Below are 20,437 nucleotides of genomic sequence, written 5' to 3'. Positions count from 1 at the left end.
GATGACCTGCGAGGGGTGTAAAGGCTGCTCCCTCAAAATTCTGAGAAACATCGAAGCACATCGAAGTGCTCGGTTCCTACACTGAAATCCAGTATAGATCTGTATTGAAGGTTCTAACTTTGTAACATCAACTGCCTTAAACTCTCCAACAGTGAAGTGTGACAAGTCGACAGATTTGAGAGACATTATGCAGGCGGCAAAAAAAAGTTCCCTTTGAAAATTAAATATTTTCTAAAAGAATAAAGTCATAATTTTGTTCTTTTTTGTGTATTTTCCCCCCAAAAACGAAAAAAATATAGGTTTCTCTTTGGCACTACTTTTTGGCATCTGAACGTTTGATTGAATTGAAAGTTGGCGGCTTACGCAATTACGTTATGCATTAATCATATTCGTAAATGCCAAATTGAGCCGAATTAATGGAGTCTAATTTTGAAACCGTCACATGTAACTTTTCACCTTGAAAGAAAATAAAAAATATTGATCTCACCAGGGTTTGAACTCATGTCACGAAGTTTCAGACCTATTTTAAAGAGTAATACGAGATGTGTCAGGCCGACGATGCACTAATTGTGTACGAAGGGTTCTGCAAGGATCCTCGCTCTTGCTTCCTGGTGAGGAGCCAGGTGGTAAATCACAAAATATTAATTCCTAAAATGGAACACTATGGGATAAGGGGTAACGTGCTTGAAAATTATGAAATCATACTTATCAAACAGAATTGAAATTAGCCATGAAAGAGAAGGAAACTTAAGAAAATACAAATCCACTCTAAAGACTTTAAAATATGGAGTTCCCGATACTTACTTTTTCTTATGTACATAAATGATTTACCACTAAATATACAGAATACAAAGATTTTGTTGTATGCAGATGATACCAGCACAATAGTAAAGGGAAATTATGTGATCGAGTTAGAAGCCAACATTGAAAAAACAATGGAAGAAATGAAATCTTGGTTTGACAGTAACAAATTACTATTGAATGAACAGAAAACAAATTACGTGCTATTTCACACTAAACGAAACAATAAAATTAAAGATGTAGTAAAGAATAGCCATCTTCCAGTAATATAAGTTAGCGAAACAAAATTTTTAGGAGCAACTATAAATGAAAATCTAAATTGGTCAAACTATGTAAAAATACTCGTTAAACTAAATTCCAAAATAATTGCACTGAGGATATTAAAACAAACACTTAATACAAACTCACTAATTCAGGTATATTATGCAATGTTTCATTCACTAATAAATTATGCAATAGAATTCTGGGGGAACTCACCGGCAAGTTTAGAAGCAAACAAAAGCAAGCCGTTAGGATTATAGCAGGAATAAAGACTAAGGAATCATGCAAAATGTTGTTAAATAAATTCAAAATATTAACCCTCCCTTCACTGTACATATATGAGCACTACGAAATTCAAAAGAACATACATATAACATCCGAAACAAACCGCTTCTAAAGCCATACTTCACGAGGCTAACATTAGTTCAAGAAGGACCCGAACAGATGGCAATTAAAATATTCAACCATTTACCAAATTATATAAAAGCAGAAAGTATGACAAGTTTCAAAAACAAATTAAAATAAACAATTAGTTAATAAGGAATATTATAGCTTAGTGAATATCTAGATTATAAATTATAGAAATTTTGTAATTAAAATTTTATATTAACTGTATTGCACCCTCTTCAAATCCGGGAACTTTTCTAATATTGGAAGCGGCCCTCGTGCCCACCCAGCTTCGAATGACATGGGTACCTGGGGGAAACCGTGGGGGGTAAAGGCGGTCAGGGGCGTGATGCTGATCACATCACCCCCACTTAAGACCGGATCAAGAAAGTGTGGGGCATTACCCCCCCTATACGCCTATACGCCTTCATGGCGTGGTGTTAAGCACAGGGGAGCACTTTACTTTTTACCCTCCAAATATCAATGTATATGGTTTATATGGAGTAATAAATTCAAAGTTAACACTGATATGTGGCGACGAATCTTATAAGTCAATGGCACATACATAATTATATTGTTAAACTAACTATTTGGCGAAGAAGAATGATTTTTCAGGAAAATATGAAGACATTCATCCAGCCTGTACTGATTTTGGAAGCTCTATTATACTACTTTTGTGTTCAAATTACAAGCTAGAAAAGCAGTTTGCATACGTAAGAGAAAGAAACGAAAGTGATCCTGAAGTCACGTCATTCGGGCTGTGATAGATATTATTATTGCCTTGGATTGTTTATTTTCTCCCGTCCATATCCCGAATGTCAATTTGATTTATTTTTTGTTAGCGTCGCTTGTCTTCCACTTTTAGTTAGTCGCGACAAAGGAAATAAATGATGATATGGGAAAAGTGATGAAGGGACACTCTCAAAGAACACCCATGCTCAGGTGTTCCAACATTGCCAAAATAATGTTTGTAGTAGGGATGTGACTGATTAATCGGTACTCTTATCGGTATTGGCCGATATAGGCATATCGGTGTATCAGCTTATTGGTAAAATTACCGATTATTTTACCGATCTGATATATCGATAAATATCTTATAATTTAGTCCCAAATTCTGCCATTTTGTTGTAATTTTTATGGATAATCTCCATGCCCTAGTTTCTAAAAAGTAAATGTCTAAATATTCAACTTCTTTATCACTGCAGTTACCTTGAAACACACATTTATTTAGGAGGAACCTTTCAGGTTCTTAAGGACAATTTATAATTTTATATCTGATTGGTATGTTATTGGTATCGGTAAATTTTATAACATTACTTTATCGGTATCGGCCAAAATTTCGTATTGGCCCATCCCTAGTTTGTAGCAACCAGGGGATGATGCTTGATCCTTCATTCTCTATTGTTGACAACAATTGTAAATAAACACGAATTTCAAGTGTTACAATAACAACAGCAAACAGTTGGGAGGTGTAAAATCGAGGAGGGGAGATTGTTCGGATGACAGAAAACTTGTAATTAATGCAATTGGAGAGTATAAAAAGGTTGTAAACTTTCTTTGTTTAACAGTTATTCTCAAGATATACACCCAAATCTTTGTCACACAAGGACATGTACGAGGGCTATATTTTTTCAACCTCCGATAGGGCATGAAATCAAAACCATAGTGAATAGCAAAATATGTTTATTAACAAAAGTTTTGTACACATATAATCTACTTTTCAACGTAAACACCAAGAAAATTCAGACATTTATCGTACTGATGCACCAGCTTTCCAATACGCTCTTCAAAAAAAGGTGCTGGCTGTCTGTTGAGCCAGGTCTGCACGGTGTGCCGAAGCTCCTCATTGGTGTGGAAGCGCCGTCCTCCCAACCACTTCTTCATAGCCAGGAAAAGGTGGAAGTCACTCAGCACCAGGTCTGGGATGTAGGGATGGTGATTAAACACTTCCCAGGGGATCGTTGAAGAAGGTCTTGGGTTGACGCAGCAACATGTGGTCGGGCATTGTCATGAAGCAAGACAATGCCTGAGGTCAGCATGCCCCTCCGTTTGTTCTGGATGGCTCTGCGTAGTCCGCACGATGTCTCACAGTATGCAGCCACATTGATTGTGGTCCCCAGCTCCATAAAGTCAACCAGTAACACACCTCGCACTTGGCGGGAGAGTCGATTGTAGAAGATATCTCTATGCGCCTGTCGCTCAGCTTCAACTGAAGCGTTGGCCTTGGCAGGGATGGTGGTACTGGCAAGGGGGACGCCAATCATGCTGCTTGATGCCCCGCTTCGTAGCGCTTCACGGGTCACCTGGCGGCGCCATCGGAGGTTGAAAAAAAATAGCCCTCCTAGTTATTGTGCAAATATGGAGTATATGTTGAGGAATGTTCTGAAATATGGAAATAATATGTACAATATGAGCCAAAAACTAATATATGTACAAATATGAAAAATAAAAACTGAATTTTTTGAGTCTTACCATAACTGATTTCAGCTTCATACATAAATATGTATTTACATATAAAACTATTCCCAATAATCAACTTTTCATTAATTTTAATATTGTGGTCAAAGGAGAGGTACAAATATGTGGTGTAAAAAATGCATTTTGTAGGAATTTTTGGCATGCAAAAGCCATTTCAGTTTTCATATATATTTATTCCAAGTAGAAAATACAGTTGAACCCCCATTTTATGTTTCCAGGTTTTACATTTTCTCACATTATGCATTCAATAATGATGGCCCCAACATAGGAAATTGTTATAAAATTTTCCTGCATTTTATGTTTTTTCAGCCAATTATCTTGAAAAACATAAAATCGAGGTTCCACTGTATTGATTAATGAAAATCTGACATTTCAGGTACTGACGCAATTGACATCTTGTGTGGTAGAGTTATTCCAGTAAAGCTTGGAATCATAGGTGTTGTGAATAGGTCACAGCAGGACATCATGAATAATAAGGTGGGTATTTTAATGTAGGTACACTAAAATTATTTATTGTAACATACCTGACAAGGCAGTAATATATATGTATATAGTAATTCCTCAATCACTGTTCACGTAGTTCCATTTTCTACTATTATTGTTACATAAAAGGATGAACTGAACATACATTTCATAGACGTTTCATAAAGCAAATGTGTTATAAAATTTATCATAACCTGGAATAGAAAAACTGGTTCAACACAGATGTCCCAAAATAAAAAATAAAAACTTTGAAATTGAATAAAAATTAACTTCACAAAATTCCCCAAGTAATGGTGACATTTAACTCGCATACAGTACACTTTGTGACAAGAGATATGTAGAATACACCACTTATTACAATCAAGAGCAAGGGCAACCCTAGGGCAATGGGGTTAATTGACCTCATGGGCTCACCTCTACTGGGTTTTTGGGTCCCTTTGAAGTGTTAAACAGTTGATAAATACCTTGTCACAGTGTCACTAAAAATCGATAATAATGTGGAACATGTAACAGGTGTGAAGAATGTGGGAAATTTATCTTAACTCTTATTTGAATATGAAAAGGGCTTGAGGCCCCTTCAAATTATTTTGTGGTAAGTTATAGTTTAACCCTTAACCTTTTGCCGCCCAAGGCCTTTTTCACATGTAAGCCTCTCTGTCCCGAGCCGATTTTGAGTAAAATGCAGAGTTTCAATTAAATGAGTGTAGATTGGAGGCTAATTGCCCTAGAGAGATGAGTGATATTCCGTTGTATGCGGAATGAACCAGAGATTCAGACTATATGAAATTTTTGCAAATTCGGCGTATATGTGGTGGGGGGGAGGGGGCTAACTCTCAAAATTCCAAAATTTCGGGGAAAAAATTTGTTCCCCCACCCTCCCCTCAAGCAAAAAGTACATGACAGTGTCGACGTGCACATGGAAATGATCGCTAACATGTAAGGAACACAAAAATATTTGCATTATTATCATATGACCAATGTAACTTGAGTTATACCCCCAAAAGGAATTGTCGGCAGGCCACTGATTCAAGCTTCAAAATGCAGCGGTACCTTGAAATGACTTTCGCTCAGAGACTATTTGCCCTGGAGGTATGAATGATATACCGTTGTACGCAGAATGAATCACAGATTCAGACGATATATAATTTATGCACATTTGGCGTATATATGGAGAGAGAAAGGGGGTAAATCCCCTGAAAATACTTTTTTTGTAAAAAATGGGGTTTCCCCCCCCCCCCCCCCGAAAAAAAGGATATGCAAAGTTCAGAATGCACATAGAAATTATCGCTAACATGTAAGGAACACAAAAATATTTGCATTATCATCATATGACCAATGTAACTTGGGTTGTACCTCCAAAAGGAATGGTCGCCACCCCACTGATTCAAGCTTCAAAATGCAGAGTTACATTGAAATGACTATAGCTCAGAAAATAAATGCCCTAGAGATATGAAAGATATACCATTGTACTCAGAATGAATCACAGATTCAGACGATATATAATTTATGCACATTTGGCATACATATGGAGGGGGAAAGGGGGGAAATCCCCTCAAAAATACTTCTTTAAAAAAATGGTGCCCCCCCCCCCCCCGAAAAAAATGTCAAAATGCAAAATTTATGCAAATTTGGCGTATATATGGAGGGGAAGGGAGAAAACCCCCAAAAATTATTTTAAAAAATTGTCACTTCACCCAAAAAATGTCCTTGCACTTGGGCACAAAACGACACCTACGCACAACATTCACGGACAAAAAGCTAGAACGTAGTGAAAAATGAGCGCCAATTCTTGCAGCTGCTTGAAATTCTATTTTTAGACAATGCTGGGTAACCCCTGTTGCCACTTGTGCTAAAAAAAACAAAGGTTTCCTTCAGCACGTTTCGAAATTCCATTCTCACAACGCAGATTCAACAACCAGTCTTCCCCCTCCCCCACCCCCTGCTTGCGTCCTCACGGAAAACTTTCATTTTGACATCGGATACTGATAAACAAGCTTCCTTCGAATGCACTTAGCAGGAGGGAGTGAAAAGCATTGCTTTAGAACAACAAAGTCGGTCTTCCTTTGTTGGCAAAAATTTGACGTTGAAAAGAGGCAAAAGAGAAGTACCTTTTCCCGCCTTTTCCCCTCCATTTTCATGAAGACAAAAAAAATATGCAAAAAACCATTTCTGTTAAATACATGTGTTAGGAACAATATAAAAAAATAAAATCAAAATTCTAGCCAAAAATAGAAAAGTTATAACGTAAAAACTACGACCTTGACACAGCATCTCGATCGAGATGCTTGGGACAGTGAGGGTTACATTTGGGTATCTCGTTCGAGATGCTTGGGCGGCAAAAGGTTAAAAAATGGGTTTAACCCTCAAAATTTTTTTTATTTTTATTTTGCAATTTTTTTTCATTGGTTTTGAAAACATCACTTTTTTTCTCAATTTTGGTGTTTCAAAACACACTTTTGGCAATAGAAATATGACCTTCCAACATTCCTGGTGGCTAAAGCATGGATGGGGTCAGTAGGAAGGAGAAGCCTGCTAAGCGGTAGGGTGACCAGGCTTCCTCTTTTATCCGGACATGTCCTCCTCTGTAGGTGTCTGTCCAGCATCCGGGCAGATTTTTTAGAAATCTGTAAATGTCCTCCTTTTTTGGAAAGAGGATGGCATCGACCATAGCAACTGTGCTGCATAGAGAATGCTTCCCCACATAACGATCATCATATCACTTGGGGTGCGTCACGTATTCAAGCAATGCTCACCTAGCATCTGGCAGCCGAACACGATCACTTTTCCGACTGAGTCATTAGTAGGGTGCGGATTTATAGACACTAAGAACCTCTCAAATAGGCACAAAAATGATGAAAATAGGCACTTAAAAAGGTACTATATACTAAGAAATGCACGAAAATATACACTAAAATTTAAAAAAAAAATGATATTAAAATGCATAATGAATATGAACTTATTTCACTTTTCTTTTTACAATATACTGTTATACTATATTAGCACTTCAGTTTATACATAAAAGTGCACTAACGATTAACAAACTATTAATACTCTTTTGATCAAAATTGACATTTGTCGGGAATCGTCAGTTAAATTAATTCTCACAAAAAAGAGCTTGTGCTAACGACTGTACAGATTTGAACAAACGATGAAAAAACAATTTGCATCATTGTGACAAAAAAATGTAAACAGTGTTCCAATTGAGAGCCTCAAATTTGAATACCAGATAACATCAACAAAGCCTTCTTCAATGTAGGGTAAGCCAAAGGCATGTAATAAAAACCTGAAGTATGCAAAAATTGCAGAATACAATTTTTTGGCACGATTAAGCGGCATTTATAGACACTATAAAAGTGCATTTTCGGATTAGAAACACCATGAAACGAACTTTAAACATTAATGCCTGTGTTTTAATACAAAGAAATAAAATAGGCAAAATTCCACACCTTTTGCTCTTTGAGACTGCAGGAACGCACATAGTCTGTAAAAGTAAAGTGCTCCCCTGTGCTTTGCACTACGCCATGAAGGCGTATAGGGGGTGTGGAGTTAGTGCCCCACACACTATTGATCGCGGCCGAAGGTGGGGCTGATGTGATCAGCACCAAGCCCCTGGCCACCTTTACCCCCAGAGTTTCCTCCACTTTATATGATGCTGGGTGAGCGTCGGAGCTGCTTGAACAGGTAGAAAAAATCCTGGATCTCCCCAGCCGGAGATCAAACCTCTCTTTCGCCTGATAGTCAGACGCCCTAAACGACTAAGCTGTGCAGTTCTTTTTTGATTGATTGATTTGGTTTTTTTTACTTCTCTTTTCTGCCACTTTTGGCTAATCACGAAGATGAGTATGAGCGATTATAGGATGATTTTGATGAAGGAACACTCACAAAGAACACCCATACCAGGCCCGGGATTAGAATCCAGGACCCCTGGCATTGTGGCGCAGTGTGTTAACCAATCTGCCATGGAGATCAGCCTTTTCCTTCTTGAGTTATACATAGGCGATACAGAAACGTGTAGTGAGAATTTTGTTAATTAAGTAATATTAACTTTCATGAAATAACGAAGCAAGAGTGTAAATTCAACAATAATCTTGCAAGAAAATATCCGGCTTTTAAAGGGATGGAAGAAAAGAATATGATGTAAGTGTAAGGTGCTGTTACTTTCCCCTGCTGTTGAAAGAGTGCTAGAAATGTTCCTGGCATTAAAATTATTTTTCTTGAAACAATCTAAACTACCTAAAATTTTAATTCTGTTTTTGGAAATAAGTTAAAATAAATCTTACTTGTTACATTTGCATTCACTTGTGGGGATATTTCATTCTAATATCCAAGAATTAGAAAAGGAGTAAAATTATGTGCTTCAAATTGTAGATATTCTTTGTCATTTGTTAAAGAACAGATTAGGAGATTGCTTTCTTTGGTTTGGTAAGAGGAAGTTATTGAAAGAGAGCACTTGAAAAGTATCTGTGAGCAAGGCGTTGGCAAGATTTTTTAATATTGCTTAAATTGTGAGTAATGGCAAATGTGGTGCCTCTTTTTTATGACTTTGTCCTCCTTTTTCGCCATGCTCTGTCCTCTTTTTTGAATGTATGTGCCTGGTCACCCTACGGAGGGATCAGATTAATTTCAAATTTTGTGTAAAAAAAAAATAGTACTTTCCCTTCTTTTCTTCTAACTGATTACAGAAATTTTTTTTTTCATCAAGATTATAGCCCACATATACTGATCAAAACTAGTTATCATTTGTACCTCTAATGTTCTTAGTTCCGGAAATATAAAATTTCATTTAGAAGCATGCAGAATTTCAAATTTCCCACTGAAAACCCACTCGGCTTTAGTGCAAATACCTGGAAAATCAGCCTCTGCATCTAAGGGTTAAAGACCACATGCAAATGAGTATATTCCCTGGTTCGACTCCTGGCCTGGGCATGGATGTTTGTGAGTGTCCATTCATCAATTTCATCATGTTATCACTCATCCCCATCTTCGCAAATTAGCCAAAAGTGGCACAAAAAGCAAAGTAAAATTAAGCAAATCAACCAAACAAAGCAAATGAGTTTTTGTTGGAAAAGTTAATGAACTACCAAGTTAGAGTGTATGGCAATAAGAGACACACAGGGTAACTGAAAACTCAATATGCTGACCCAGGCAGAAATTTATTTTATTTTAAAACAAACTAAACTTTATGTTTCAGCCTTCTAGCAAGGTCTTCTTCAGACTCTGTACCAGATACAAATGAAATAAGGTACAAAACAGGAAGATATATATATATATGTATATAATCAAAAATCACTCCCCTCCATACACAAGATTATTAGAAAGTTGTTTATCTGGAACATTCTTTTCCAGGTGTTCCAACAGGTGACTTTCTCGTGTCAACTGTTGTTTCACCTGGCAGGCGATTTAGGTAAGCATTTCCTTTCATCTGGAACGTGGTTGGACTCCTTATCCTTTTTCTTCATTCCTCTTCCTTCTTTTCTCCTCCTTCGCTCTTGTCCTTTCCAGTCTTTCTAACAACTTCTTCCATTATTTGTTTATCTTCAGTCCTCCATCCCTAACCTGAAGAAGACCTTGCTAGAAGATTGAAACGTAATGTTTAGTTTACGTTTCAAATAAAATAGTCAGTATATTGAGTTTTTGGTTATCATGGAAACAAGGCTTAATGGTGTTATCATAGTGTAACTGAACCTTACTACTAGATGTATAACTGTAATTTATGACAAACTCTATATAAAGGTATGAGATGAATTGTTTCTTCCCATATCGATGACAATCTGTGAGCAAGTAAGTTAATTTGGCATTTCAGATGGGACTCACATGTCAAGTTACCTGCTAATTATCGAAGACATTACTGGGAACACACTCAACCACCTGTCCATATATTAAACAAAATAATAATAAGTCATGCAGTTATTTGAGGTGCCCTTTGACTCATACAATAGAGCTAACTCTGATTGTTGATGCATTATTTAAGTTCATGCACAGAATATAATGTGTGTTTCTATCCAGTACTCGCATCAAAGAGCACTCAAATTCAAATTGTGTCATTGTTGACCCGCAGCATCCGTTTCTTAAATGGAATTTTACATAAACAACAGTCTATATGTTGAATTTATAGGATTACACAAAATTTCTGGAGCACACAGAGAACTTTGCAGGGAAGGCTGCATAACTGGTGTTTAGATTGTAGTGGAAGCAAGTGATTGCGATACAAGTGGCAGGATGCTGTTGCTTATATTGTATTTCTTTGTGAATACTTGTTGCTATTTGGGGAGGAGGGGCTTTTATTTACTTTAGGTGCTTGCATAGATCACTGGGTACAAAATTGCAGTTAAACATTTGTTTTCCTAACAGATTCCACTAAAAAATATGTAAATTTTTAGGTGCAGAAAATGTGGTTACCATACTTTTGTTTGAATTTTGTTTTAGTCGATTGCTGATGCCTTGAAGGATGAAGGAGCATTTTTGCAAAGAAGGTATCCTACATTGGCTAATAGAAATGGAACTCCGTATCTTGCTAAAACTTTGAATAGACTTCTTATGCATCATATTAGAGACTGCCTGCCAGAATTGAAGGTATTTGTCCTGTGTCAAATTAGTTTAATGCATTTGTGTCTCAGAAAATGTTCTATATTACGGTGGAACCTTGATTTTAGGTTTTTCAAGGGATCAAGCTGAAAAAAAAACTTAAAATGCAGTAATATGTAAAATCGAGTTAAATTTTATAACATTTTCCTTTATTGGGGCCATCTAGATTGAATGTATAATGCAGGAAAATGTAAAACCTGGGAACATAAAACTGGGGTTCCACTGTATTTGATTCTTGCTGAGAATTTACTCCGGATTAAAAGGAGAAAATGGTGTTGTGTAGAATTAATTTATATTACATTATAATGTAGTAAAAACATACCTTGCATTGTTAACATCATAACAGGGTGGTGGCAAACCTGGAAAACTAGGAAAAGTCAGGGAATTTCAGAGGTAATAAAAAAAAAGTCAGAATTTTGTCTTGATTGACCAATGTTTCTTTGTTGAACGGTTGATGGAAAAAATGGTTCTGCCAGGCATTTGATTTTAAAGATGTCATTATGAAGCACTGCACAACCATAGTCCCAGAAACAAGTGATGGGAGGTGGGGAGAGAAATTTCCAGAGGGGCAGACAAATATCACATGTAAAATATATTGAATTGTTATTTTCTTGTATGTATGAGACCAATAAGGGGGCAAAACTGTCGCCACCAGAAAAAGGGGGCACACCACCACGCTCCAAGCATTTTTGGTACCGTGGAACAAGTTTACGTGGACCCTCTGCATAGAAATCTGCCGCCTGGGATCTCAGTAAGTCGAGAACTTCACTATCATTGAAACATTGTGAAGCAAGTCACTTTTTGAGATGAAGGAACAGAATGTAATCACTTGGGGAAAGATTGGGACTGTATGGTGGGTGATTAAAATGTTCCCATTGGAATTTTTGAATTGTTGCAACAGTACGGTCAGCTGTGTGTGGGTGGGCATTGTCATGAATAAGCAGAATTCCAGACCGTAACATTCCTCTTTGCCGGTTAATGTGATGGTGTTTGCTTGAATTTCTTCGGTTTTGGTGAACCGGAGTGGCACCGTTGCATGGATTGCTGCTTAGACTCACCAGCGTACGATATTCAGGTTTCGTCTCGAGTCACTATGTGAGAAAACAAGTCATCGCCATCCTTCTCCCAGTGGGCCAAAAAATCACGTGCTGATTTCATTCTTTCAACTTTGTGAGTGTTTGTCAACATTTTTGGCACCCACCTCACACACAGTTTGCTATAACCCAGATTGTCCATTACAATTCAGTGCAATGTTTTATCAGACACTTTAGGAAACTCCTTTCCTAGATCAGTAATGGTGAATTGGCGATTGGATCACACTTTCTCATCAACACGTTGCACAAGGTCGTCCATCTGAACACTAGGCCTGCCGCTCCACTCGTCATCATGAACATTTGAATGTCCTTCCCAAAAAGCACGGCACCATTGTCTTACCTTTTCTTCACTCATTACTCTTGGTCCGTAAATGGCACACAATTCCCGATGAATGTCAGCTGCACTCAGTCCTTTTGCGTTGAGAAATCTAATCGCCTACCTCACCTCTCATTTGGCAGGATTTTCTATTACAGCAGCCATTTCAACTTCCTGCTACTCGCACGTATGCACCTCCACACTGAGAAATATACCTCTGTTGCAGGCACAGAATACTCAAGCATGCTTCCGTGCACCTGCAGCTTCATTGGTGTTGCCAGTCCCAAGTAAAAAATTATTGGCCCTTTTTTTGAATGTGCCTTGTATAAACTTCCGGAAGCTATTATCAGCATCATGTCCCGGTTTAGGTAAATCAGATACCTGTACAATACAATAGATTCCCCTTCTATAAATTGTTTTAATATACCCTTTCCACCCGCAATAATGGGAACTGTGTGTTTTCAGTTTCACAGTACAGTGTGTCCGTAAAATAATGGTGGGGTTTTGAACAATCATAGTTTTGGAACAAAGCATGGTAGAGAGATGAACAATATGTCAAAGCAAAGAGAAGCTCTCCAAGTTTCTTACCTGTTCAGTAGACTTCAATGTGTGAACCCTTAGTTGCCCTGCAGACGTCAAGACAATATTCAGTCTCTTCCCATACACGGCAGAGAACATCTGGTGTGATAGACGAAACAGCTTCAGTGATCCTTGCTTTAAAATGGTACAAATTTTGAACCAGACAGGAAAACACTTGTGTTTTGACATAACCCCACTACAAATTCATGGGTGAAAGGTCTGGAGACTGTGGGGGCCACGCAAGAACTCTCCTTGTTGGACCCATCGCTGAGGAAATGTTTCGTTAAGAAAATCCCCCACGATTGTGGAAAAAGGTGAAGGAGCTCCATCTAACTGGAAAATGGAATTCTCTGCTATTTCGGGCATTGCATACCCTTGTAACATATCCAGGAAGGTGGTCCAGATTAATGTTTGTTCAGCAAACACACATTGAACCTTCCTTTGCACCACAAACAGGATGACTCAATAGCTCGTGCAGCTTGCATGTCCTTGAAACACAATGCGCATGCGCTATCCTGTGTGCCTGTAGGTGTCAGCACGTAAGCTTTCGCATACATAAACTTGGAGAGTTTCTCTTTGCTTTGACGTATCATTCATATTTTTACCATGCTTTGTTCCAAAACTATGACTGTTTAAAACCTCACCATTATTTTACGGACACACTGTACAGTGATACCCCAATTTTACGTTCCCGCATTATATGTTTTCCCGCTTAATATGTTGATCCAGTCAGGCCCCAGCAAAAGGCCATGTTAAATAATAGGACATTCACCTCAATCTTACATTTGCTCTAACTCCCGTTTCCAGCTTTATACATTCTCCGAGCCGTGATGATGTTTTAAAATTGGCCAGAAACCTGTTCTCTTGACCATGTGACTTCTCCCTCCCTCCCTCCCTCCCACCAACTTGAACTTCCAGAAGTTAGGTTTTTGTGCTAGAGGAGGGGGAAGAGACATGGTTCCTGAGAGAGGGGTGGTGCATAAGTTGCAATTGTCATACCTCCCTTCAGGGACAGGAAGGGAAAAGGGCACTTCTTGCATTCCTCGTGAAGATGAAATGGGCCAAGCCGATCCTTCTGCCGCAAGTTCAGACAACAAGCACATTGCTCTCTAAATGCTACTTTCCCTAGAGTTTGGACACAATGTGTGTGACTGAGGTGTCTTCATTCGCCCTTCCCCTCCACAGAAACGCGAGTGGAAAATTGACAACGGGACTCGATCACCATTCGCTTCTTTGCCCACACATTTACGGAATCCTTCCTAGTTGACAGGAATGAAAAAAAGAGGGGGACTTGTTTTTAAAAATTTTTCCTTTCTTCTTGTTTGCAACGTTGAAAATGGAAAAAATTAAGGATTTGCCATACCGGATAACAACACTTTTTCTTCAATGGAAATTCGTTTAAGATTCCTAAGGAAATATGATTGGATCTAGTTCAATTATTTTTAATCTGAAGTTTTTTCAGGGGTGCTATATCATTTGGTTATCAGAATGAACATGCTAAAGTGATCATTTTTTTCCTATAGGCAGATAGGGTGATATTTTACTCACTGACGGAAAAATATTCGTGTCAAATCAATTCTGTGGGGAGAGGAGGCGAAGTTGGGATAAATGATTCTTCTACGTGAGGCAGAGAATGTTTTCTATATGCATATTGCGTGACTCGTATGTATGTAAAGTGATGGGGCCAGGAAAAATAAGTGAATAAATTAGGGCTGCGGCAATATTTTCTGAGATAAAAAAAAATAACCTTGAATCACATCACCTTCAAATTTGCAAAAATCGAAGAATATGTGGGGTAAAGGCAGTCGGAGCATGCTGCTGATCACACCATCACCCACATCCTCCTATACATGTATGCATCACAGAATGGTGCAAACTGCATGGGAAACTACCTTCACCTTTTTTGCATTTGCAGGGGAGGGGGGTTGTTTGCTTTCTCATGCCCTCTATGGTGTATCATCACTTGCCTTGTAATTACTGAAAAGTGCCAAGTATTTCTGCCCTGTTTTTCATGCTCGTGTGGAAGTGAGAGCCCCTTACACAAGACATCTTAACCAATTAACATAATGGCGATAAGCGATCTCCCGTCTCCTTTCCTCTGACATCTAAAATTACGTTGCTGCTTTTGAACCTGGATACGCACATTCAACGAACATTGCATACGGCCAGTAAAGAGAGAATAAAAAGCCCATCTTTCCCCCCACAGAAGCTCACCAATCTGCCACTGTGCACAGCTATGCAGTAATTGAAAGATTCGACACTTTTCTCTTTCTTTAATGCCGGGCATCTGATATCTTGCTCATATGTCCGAAGCATTGGCATGACAGCATGGGAGAGCATCTAATCAGTGATTTCCCCCCTTCCCCCTCACTCCTTCTTTCTTTCTGCATCTCCAACTTGGCCCGGAATGAGCACACTTCTAGTAAGACTTGTTCAACTGCATTGGTGCTGCTCCACCACCTGTTTGTCTCCCCCTTCCTCCTGTTACAACTGGTGGGAGGGGTGTCTGGGAGCAGCTGGCAACAGGCACCAATGTTTTGTCTCGAGGCTCCAGAGCTATGACTCATCCACTCTGAAGGAAAGAAAAACAGCATTGTTTTGAATCTTGCCTCAGAAGGTTGTGATTAAAAAAAAATACAACCTATTTTTTTTTTCTTGTCTTCCATCTGATAAATACCTTGAACAAACAGAGCAGTGCAGGAAGGAAATGCACATGATGTTAAGAATAATATAATCGCCGCTTATTATCGGAAGGATTCTCGTGCTGAAGATAAATCACTCAATTTTAAACTTTGACGGGAAGTCAAAAAATGAAAGAAAAAAAAGGAAACACGTTATTTATGGGAAATTATTGGTGGAAGGGGTGTTTGCGCTCTGCAAGACTTCTCCAATAATAAATTGAGTATTAACATGGATGTAAATAACAATCAGTGGCATGCCCAAAGTGGCTGGATGGGGGTCAGTATTTCTAAAAAAGGCAGGAAAAGATGGCAAAGTGAGGACTGACTACTAACCTCATCCCCCCTTTCGAAAATCCTGCGTGAGTCACTGATAATTTATTGCGAAGTCTAAACACGTGTAAGTTTGACAAAGCTTGTTTTGTTCATTTTATGCTGTTGGGCTGATTGGGACTGGATACATATGCAGCTCAAAGTGGAATCTGAACCATTCTGCACTTCTTCAGGACACTTTGATTACACTATATAAGGATGCTTGGCCTCCAGCTATAAATGATCACCCTCCCCCCCTCCAATTACCGGGACTTCTAAAAATAGCAAATAATTACCAGTTTACAGAGTAAACGGAGATCTCACACAATCAGATGCATAAACTGAACCTAATAGACGGCAGTTAGAAGCAGTCATCCACCATCCCTACCTTCGAAAGTGGGTCCCATTAATCCGTCATTGACTTTCTCAAAATGTCTTCCTTTTTTTCCTTAGGAACTTTTAATCATACTTCTTTCCCATTTTTAAATAATTTTTGACACAATATGCCCTCTAAAAAGTCGATTGTGTAGTCCTTTCTTACTGACACTTGAGTTCCACCCCTCCCTTATGCTATCCTGCTTTTTACGTTTCCCACATTTTAAGTTTTTTATTTCCAGGCCCCTGAAAAATGTAAAATCGGGGTTTGTCTGTACTTGGATATACTGTGAATGTTTTGTACTGAAGGATACGTCCCATAATGTAAGGTAATATGACACTTTGTTTTGTGTCATTCCATTGTTTGATAATCCTAAGAAGCAGGTATAAGGATTTTGATGCCAAAAAGACGCTATGTGTTGCCATGTGTGCAGCGAATTCACCCTGCCGTAATCTCTCTCTTGTGTGCAAGGGTTAAGTTGTTTGCTTTTCAGAGAAAAGTGAAGTAGGATACAATTATTCATTCACAGAAAAATGAGTCTGAAGTTGGGGTTCTTGCAAGCAGAGGAAATTAGAAATCTCCTAACCTCAGTCACAATAGCAACATTTAATAACAAGATAAACCAGGAAGAATGAGAAATTACACAATTTGTTTTTTTTTTTCATTAATGACACTTATTTAAAGCAACTAATTTTTGTAACTTTAAAACAATCAAATGTTGTATTTCAAACTGCCTGGATAACAAAAAATCCCTCCATATCTTGTGAATTGTAATCATTTTTCAATTTGAATATGAATCATGGCTAAATAAAGTCAGTTTCTTGTAAACTAATACAAGTACTTGATACATTCAATACCTGGAAGCTGTATGAGTTTATTATTTTCATTTATAAATATGTGGACTTAATATCAGGAAAAATGGAACTTTTGTTCTGGAAAACCTGAAAAAGGAAGGGAATTTCATTTTTGCTTGTCTGTAGCCACCCTACATAGGTAACATTACCAAAGTTGCAGAACATACATATATTCTTGCAAGGAAAGTGCACAAAGACAGTCAAGATTGGCCTGTGTTAGAAGTGCTGTGTTTTGCAATCATATCCAGGTGTCAGGTAGCTGAATAGGAAAATTCTGTACAAGCAGTGTGAAACATGGTTGGCTACTGCTGATGAAAATAAATGTTTTACGTTCTACAGTAACCTCTAGTGGCTCCTGCTGGAACCAGTGGAAGTGTTCATAATCAGCAAAGAAGTCCCTGCATGTGTAGATGAGCTCAACATGTATGCTCTCATGGAGCTGTGCAGACACCAACTTACATGCATGCATGACCTGTAGTTCTCCAGAATATTATGACATTGCATTTATTATTTGTTTGTTGTGTGTTGCTTTCCAACACTGTATTGTAGTATTACAATCATAATTTTACACACAGAGTTCGGTGATAGTTAGTTTCTACTGTTTTCATGCAGCAACCATGGTTCCCTTCTTTTACAATATCCTGTGAGACAGGGAAACGAGACACTTATTTTCTATGCATTTGAAAAGAAAATTTTAATTATGGTACATGAACATTTTTTGTGCAACAGTTGCAAAGGTTTATTGACATATTGTCTTCCCATCACATCAGTGAACATTGATATAATTCTATCATATATTTGCTCCATTTGTGAGTATTTTGTATTGTGTTCATAGTACTGCAAAGGAACGTGGATTTCAGTATTACAGTCTCTCTTCAACATTTCCAGAGGTAGGGTGAAACTTGACTACAAACCCATTTAGAGTTGTAGAGGTTGCTAAAGGTAGTGCTTTTCACACATGCTGCTCTTCATTATGTCTTTCCTTTGTGCAAGTATCACCTTGATGATCAATGGGAACTTTGTCCTTCATGAGGGAAGGAAAAGTAACCAGCAATTGAAGGTCAGTTGCAAAATTTGTACTTAGAATCCAGGAACATGGAGTGACTATGGTCGTAATTTTCTTTGAGTTTAGAATATTATTAGGATATCTCTGATACAGCCCAGGCAAACAGATGAATGCAAGTTGTAGCTGGAGTAATGAACACCTCTTTCAAGTACTCTGTAAAATTGTGATCCTGTTGCTTGCTTTAGAGACAGTTTGTGAACTATTGATATGTGTGTCAAATGTAAATGAGAGAAATAGTTTATTATGATGATGAAATGTTCAATTCTAATACAGAAAAATTAAATTTCCTATCTGTTAATTTTCTTTCACCTTTATAGTTGCTTATGATCAGTGTTGACCGTGCATTTTACATATTTTTTTTCCTTCCTTTTATCTAGACACGGGTGAATGTGATGGTATCTCAGTTTCAATCCCTTTTGAATTCATATGGAGATGATGTGTCCGATAAAAGTCAAACTCTTCTTCAAATAATCACTAAGTTTGCTTCAGCATATTGTTCAACAATAGAAGGGACAGCAAGGAATATTGAAACAACTGAATTGTGAGTAAAATCACTACTAAATCATCTGTATGTGGGTCATTCTCAAAATAGGGGTAGAACCCTTGTCCGGCAGTCATAAAAAAAATTTAAAAAATATTTACGATTTTTTTTTCCAGTGGGAGTTAATTTAGTTATTTGATACAAGATAAATCAGCTTTATTTCTTTAAGAAATAATTTTTCCTCTCTTCAGAATTTTACACAGAATATGTCGATTTTACCCTCCGTGGACTCCATATTCAAAATTTATGGATATGGACTATTTTAACATCATTTCCTTTATACAAGTTAAGTTTTCATATGTTGTGATTAATTTCATAATCACATTAGAACCCCCTAAGAAAACCAAAAAATAATTTTAAAAAGATCTTAGGTTAGTAAAATGTAAAAGTATAATGTCCCAGGGGGAACTTTCCACTCCATGGACACTGGTAAAATGTCCCCATAAAAATCCACAGATTGCATCACTGTTCACTCCAAATCAGGAAATTGGAGGGAATGTATGCCATTGTGATTTCATGAGTGTAACGACCGCCATGTTAGGCAGATTTCAGTTGTATATTGGCATTTATCTTATTCCTATACTTTCAAGTTAAGAACTTGGATTAAATGATTTATACTTAATTGTTTTCATAATTCATGTATATATTTACGTTTTATCTTACGTTATATTATTATTCACGTATTTTTGCAACATTTATTCAGAATTTATAGGCTAATAATTATCCCAAATAATATATGCAATGTTTTCATTGTTTTTCAAATGCAAAATGGCTAGGATTATTACTATCTTTCACACAAATTTTGTTGTTTAAGCACAAGTTAAATACATTTCTTCTTAATATTGATTTTTGTTCAACAATGTACAAGATTGAAGTAATTTGTCTTCGTTATAAATTAAATCTTTATTTAATCATTTTTATGTGCAAGGGCAAATATGAATTATTTGATAAAATCAGTTTAGTTATTTCTATATAGTTTAATATTGTAATATTATAGCAAAATATTTCTCCCTCGTTTTCAATATAATATATTTTTCCTATTGGCTGTTTATGTTAGGAGTGGGGGAACCACACTACGTGTTTTTGGCGATGTAAAAACTTCCACATTGGCATTTTTAATTGTTGCCAACCTGAACTTTAGCTTACTATCACAAATTAACATTGATGTGTTATATAAATTATCAGTTTTTCTTGCGTTATTTTATGTTATGAGTTTGTATTTTTGTAAGATAGAACAATCTGTTATGCTGCGCCTCGCGCTTGAGGTAGGTAGTTGAGGTCTTGCTATTAACTGTGAAGGTGGAGCGCGAACTCTCGTGTTAAATAAGTTCCTTATCACTGCCTACGAGCGTGCATGACCCAGCAAAATATAATTTTTAACTTGTGCGAAACAGTATGTATGTGCGCAATTTGTGATTAAAGATTTTGGACATGTTAATTATAAAGTGTTTGAATTTTATTTACTGTCACGTGTCGTAATTCTGTGGTTTTCTTTCTGGAGGAATGTGGATCGCCTTAATCCCGATTCCTGGGTAAGAACTGGTGCTCCCAACTGTCCAGCCGGAGCAAGGAGCGGTGTGTTGCCAATTCGGATCTCCATACCCTGGAGTTACGAGTGGTGGCACG

General features: G+C 37.5%; 1 protein-coding gene across 1 annotated transcript in view; it reads left to right on the top strand.

The window, feature by feature from the left end:
- The window catches only part of LOC145983858 (dynamin-1-like protein), a 78,539-nt gene that overhangs the window by 31,300 nt on the left and 26,802 nt on the right, over positions 1 to 20,437 (top strand). Inside the window, 3 exon segments of the mRNA XM_083116916.1 lie at positions 4,304 to 4,404; positions 10,837 to 10,983; positions 18,648 to 18,811. Of these exon segments, the coding sequence (XP_082973042.1) occupies positions 4,304 to 4,404; positions 10,837 to 10,983; positions 18,648 to 18,811 (412 nt within the window).

Source organism: Lepisma saccharinum, chromosome 2 (genome assembly GCF_977018435.1).
Source record: "Lepisma saccharinum chromosome 2, izLepSacc3.1, whole genome shotgun sequence".
Classification (NCBI taxonomy): Eukaryota; Metazoa; Arthropoda; class Insecta; order Zygentoma; family Lepismatidae; genus Lepisma; species Lepisma saccharinum.
This window is presented reverse-complemented; position numbering and strand designations above follow the sequence as displayed.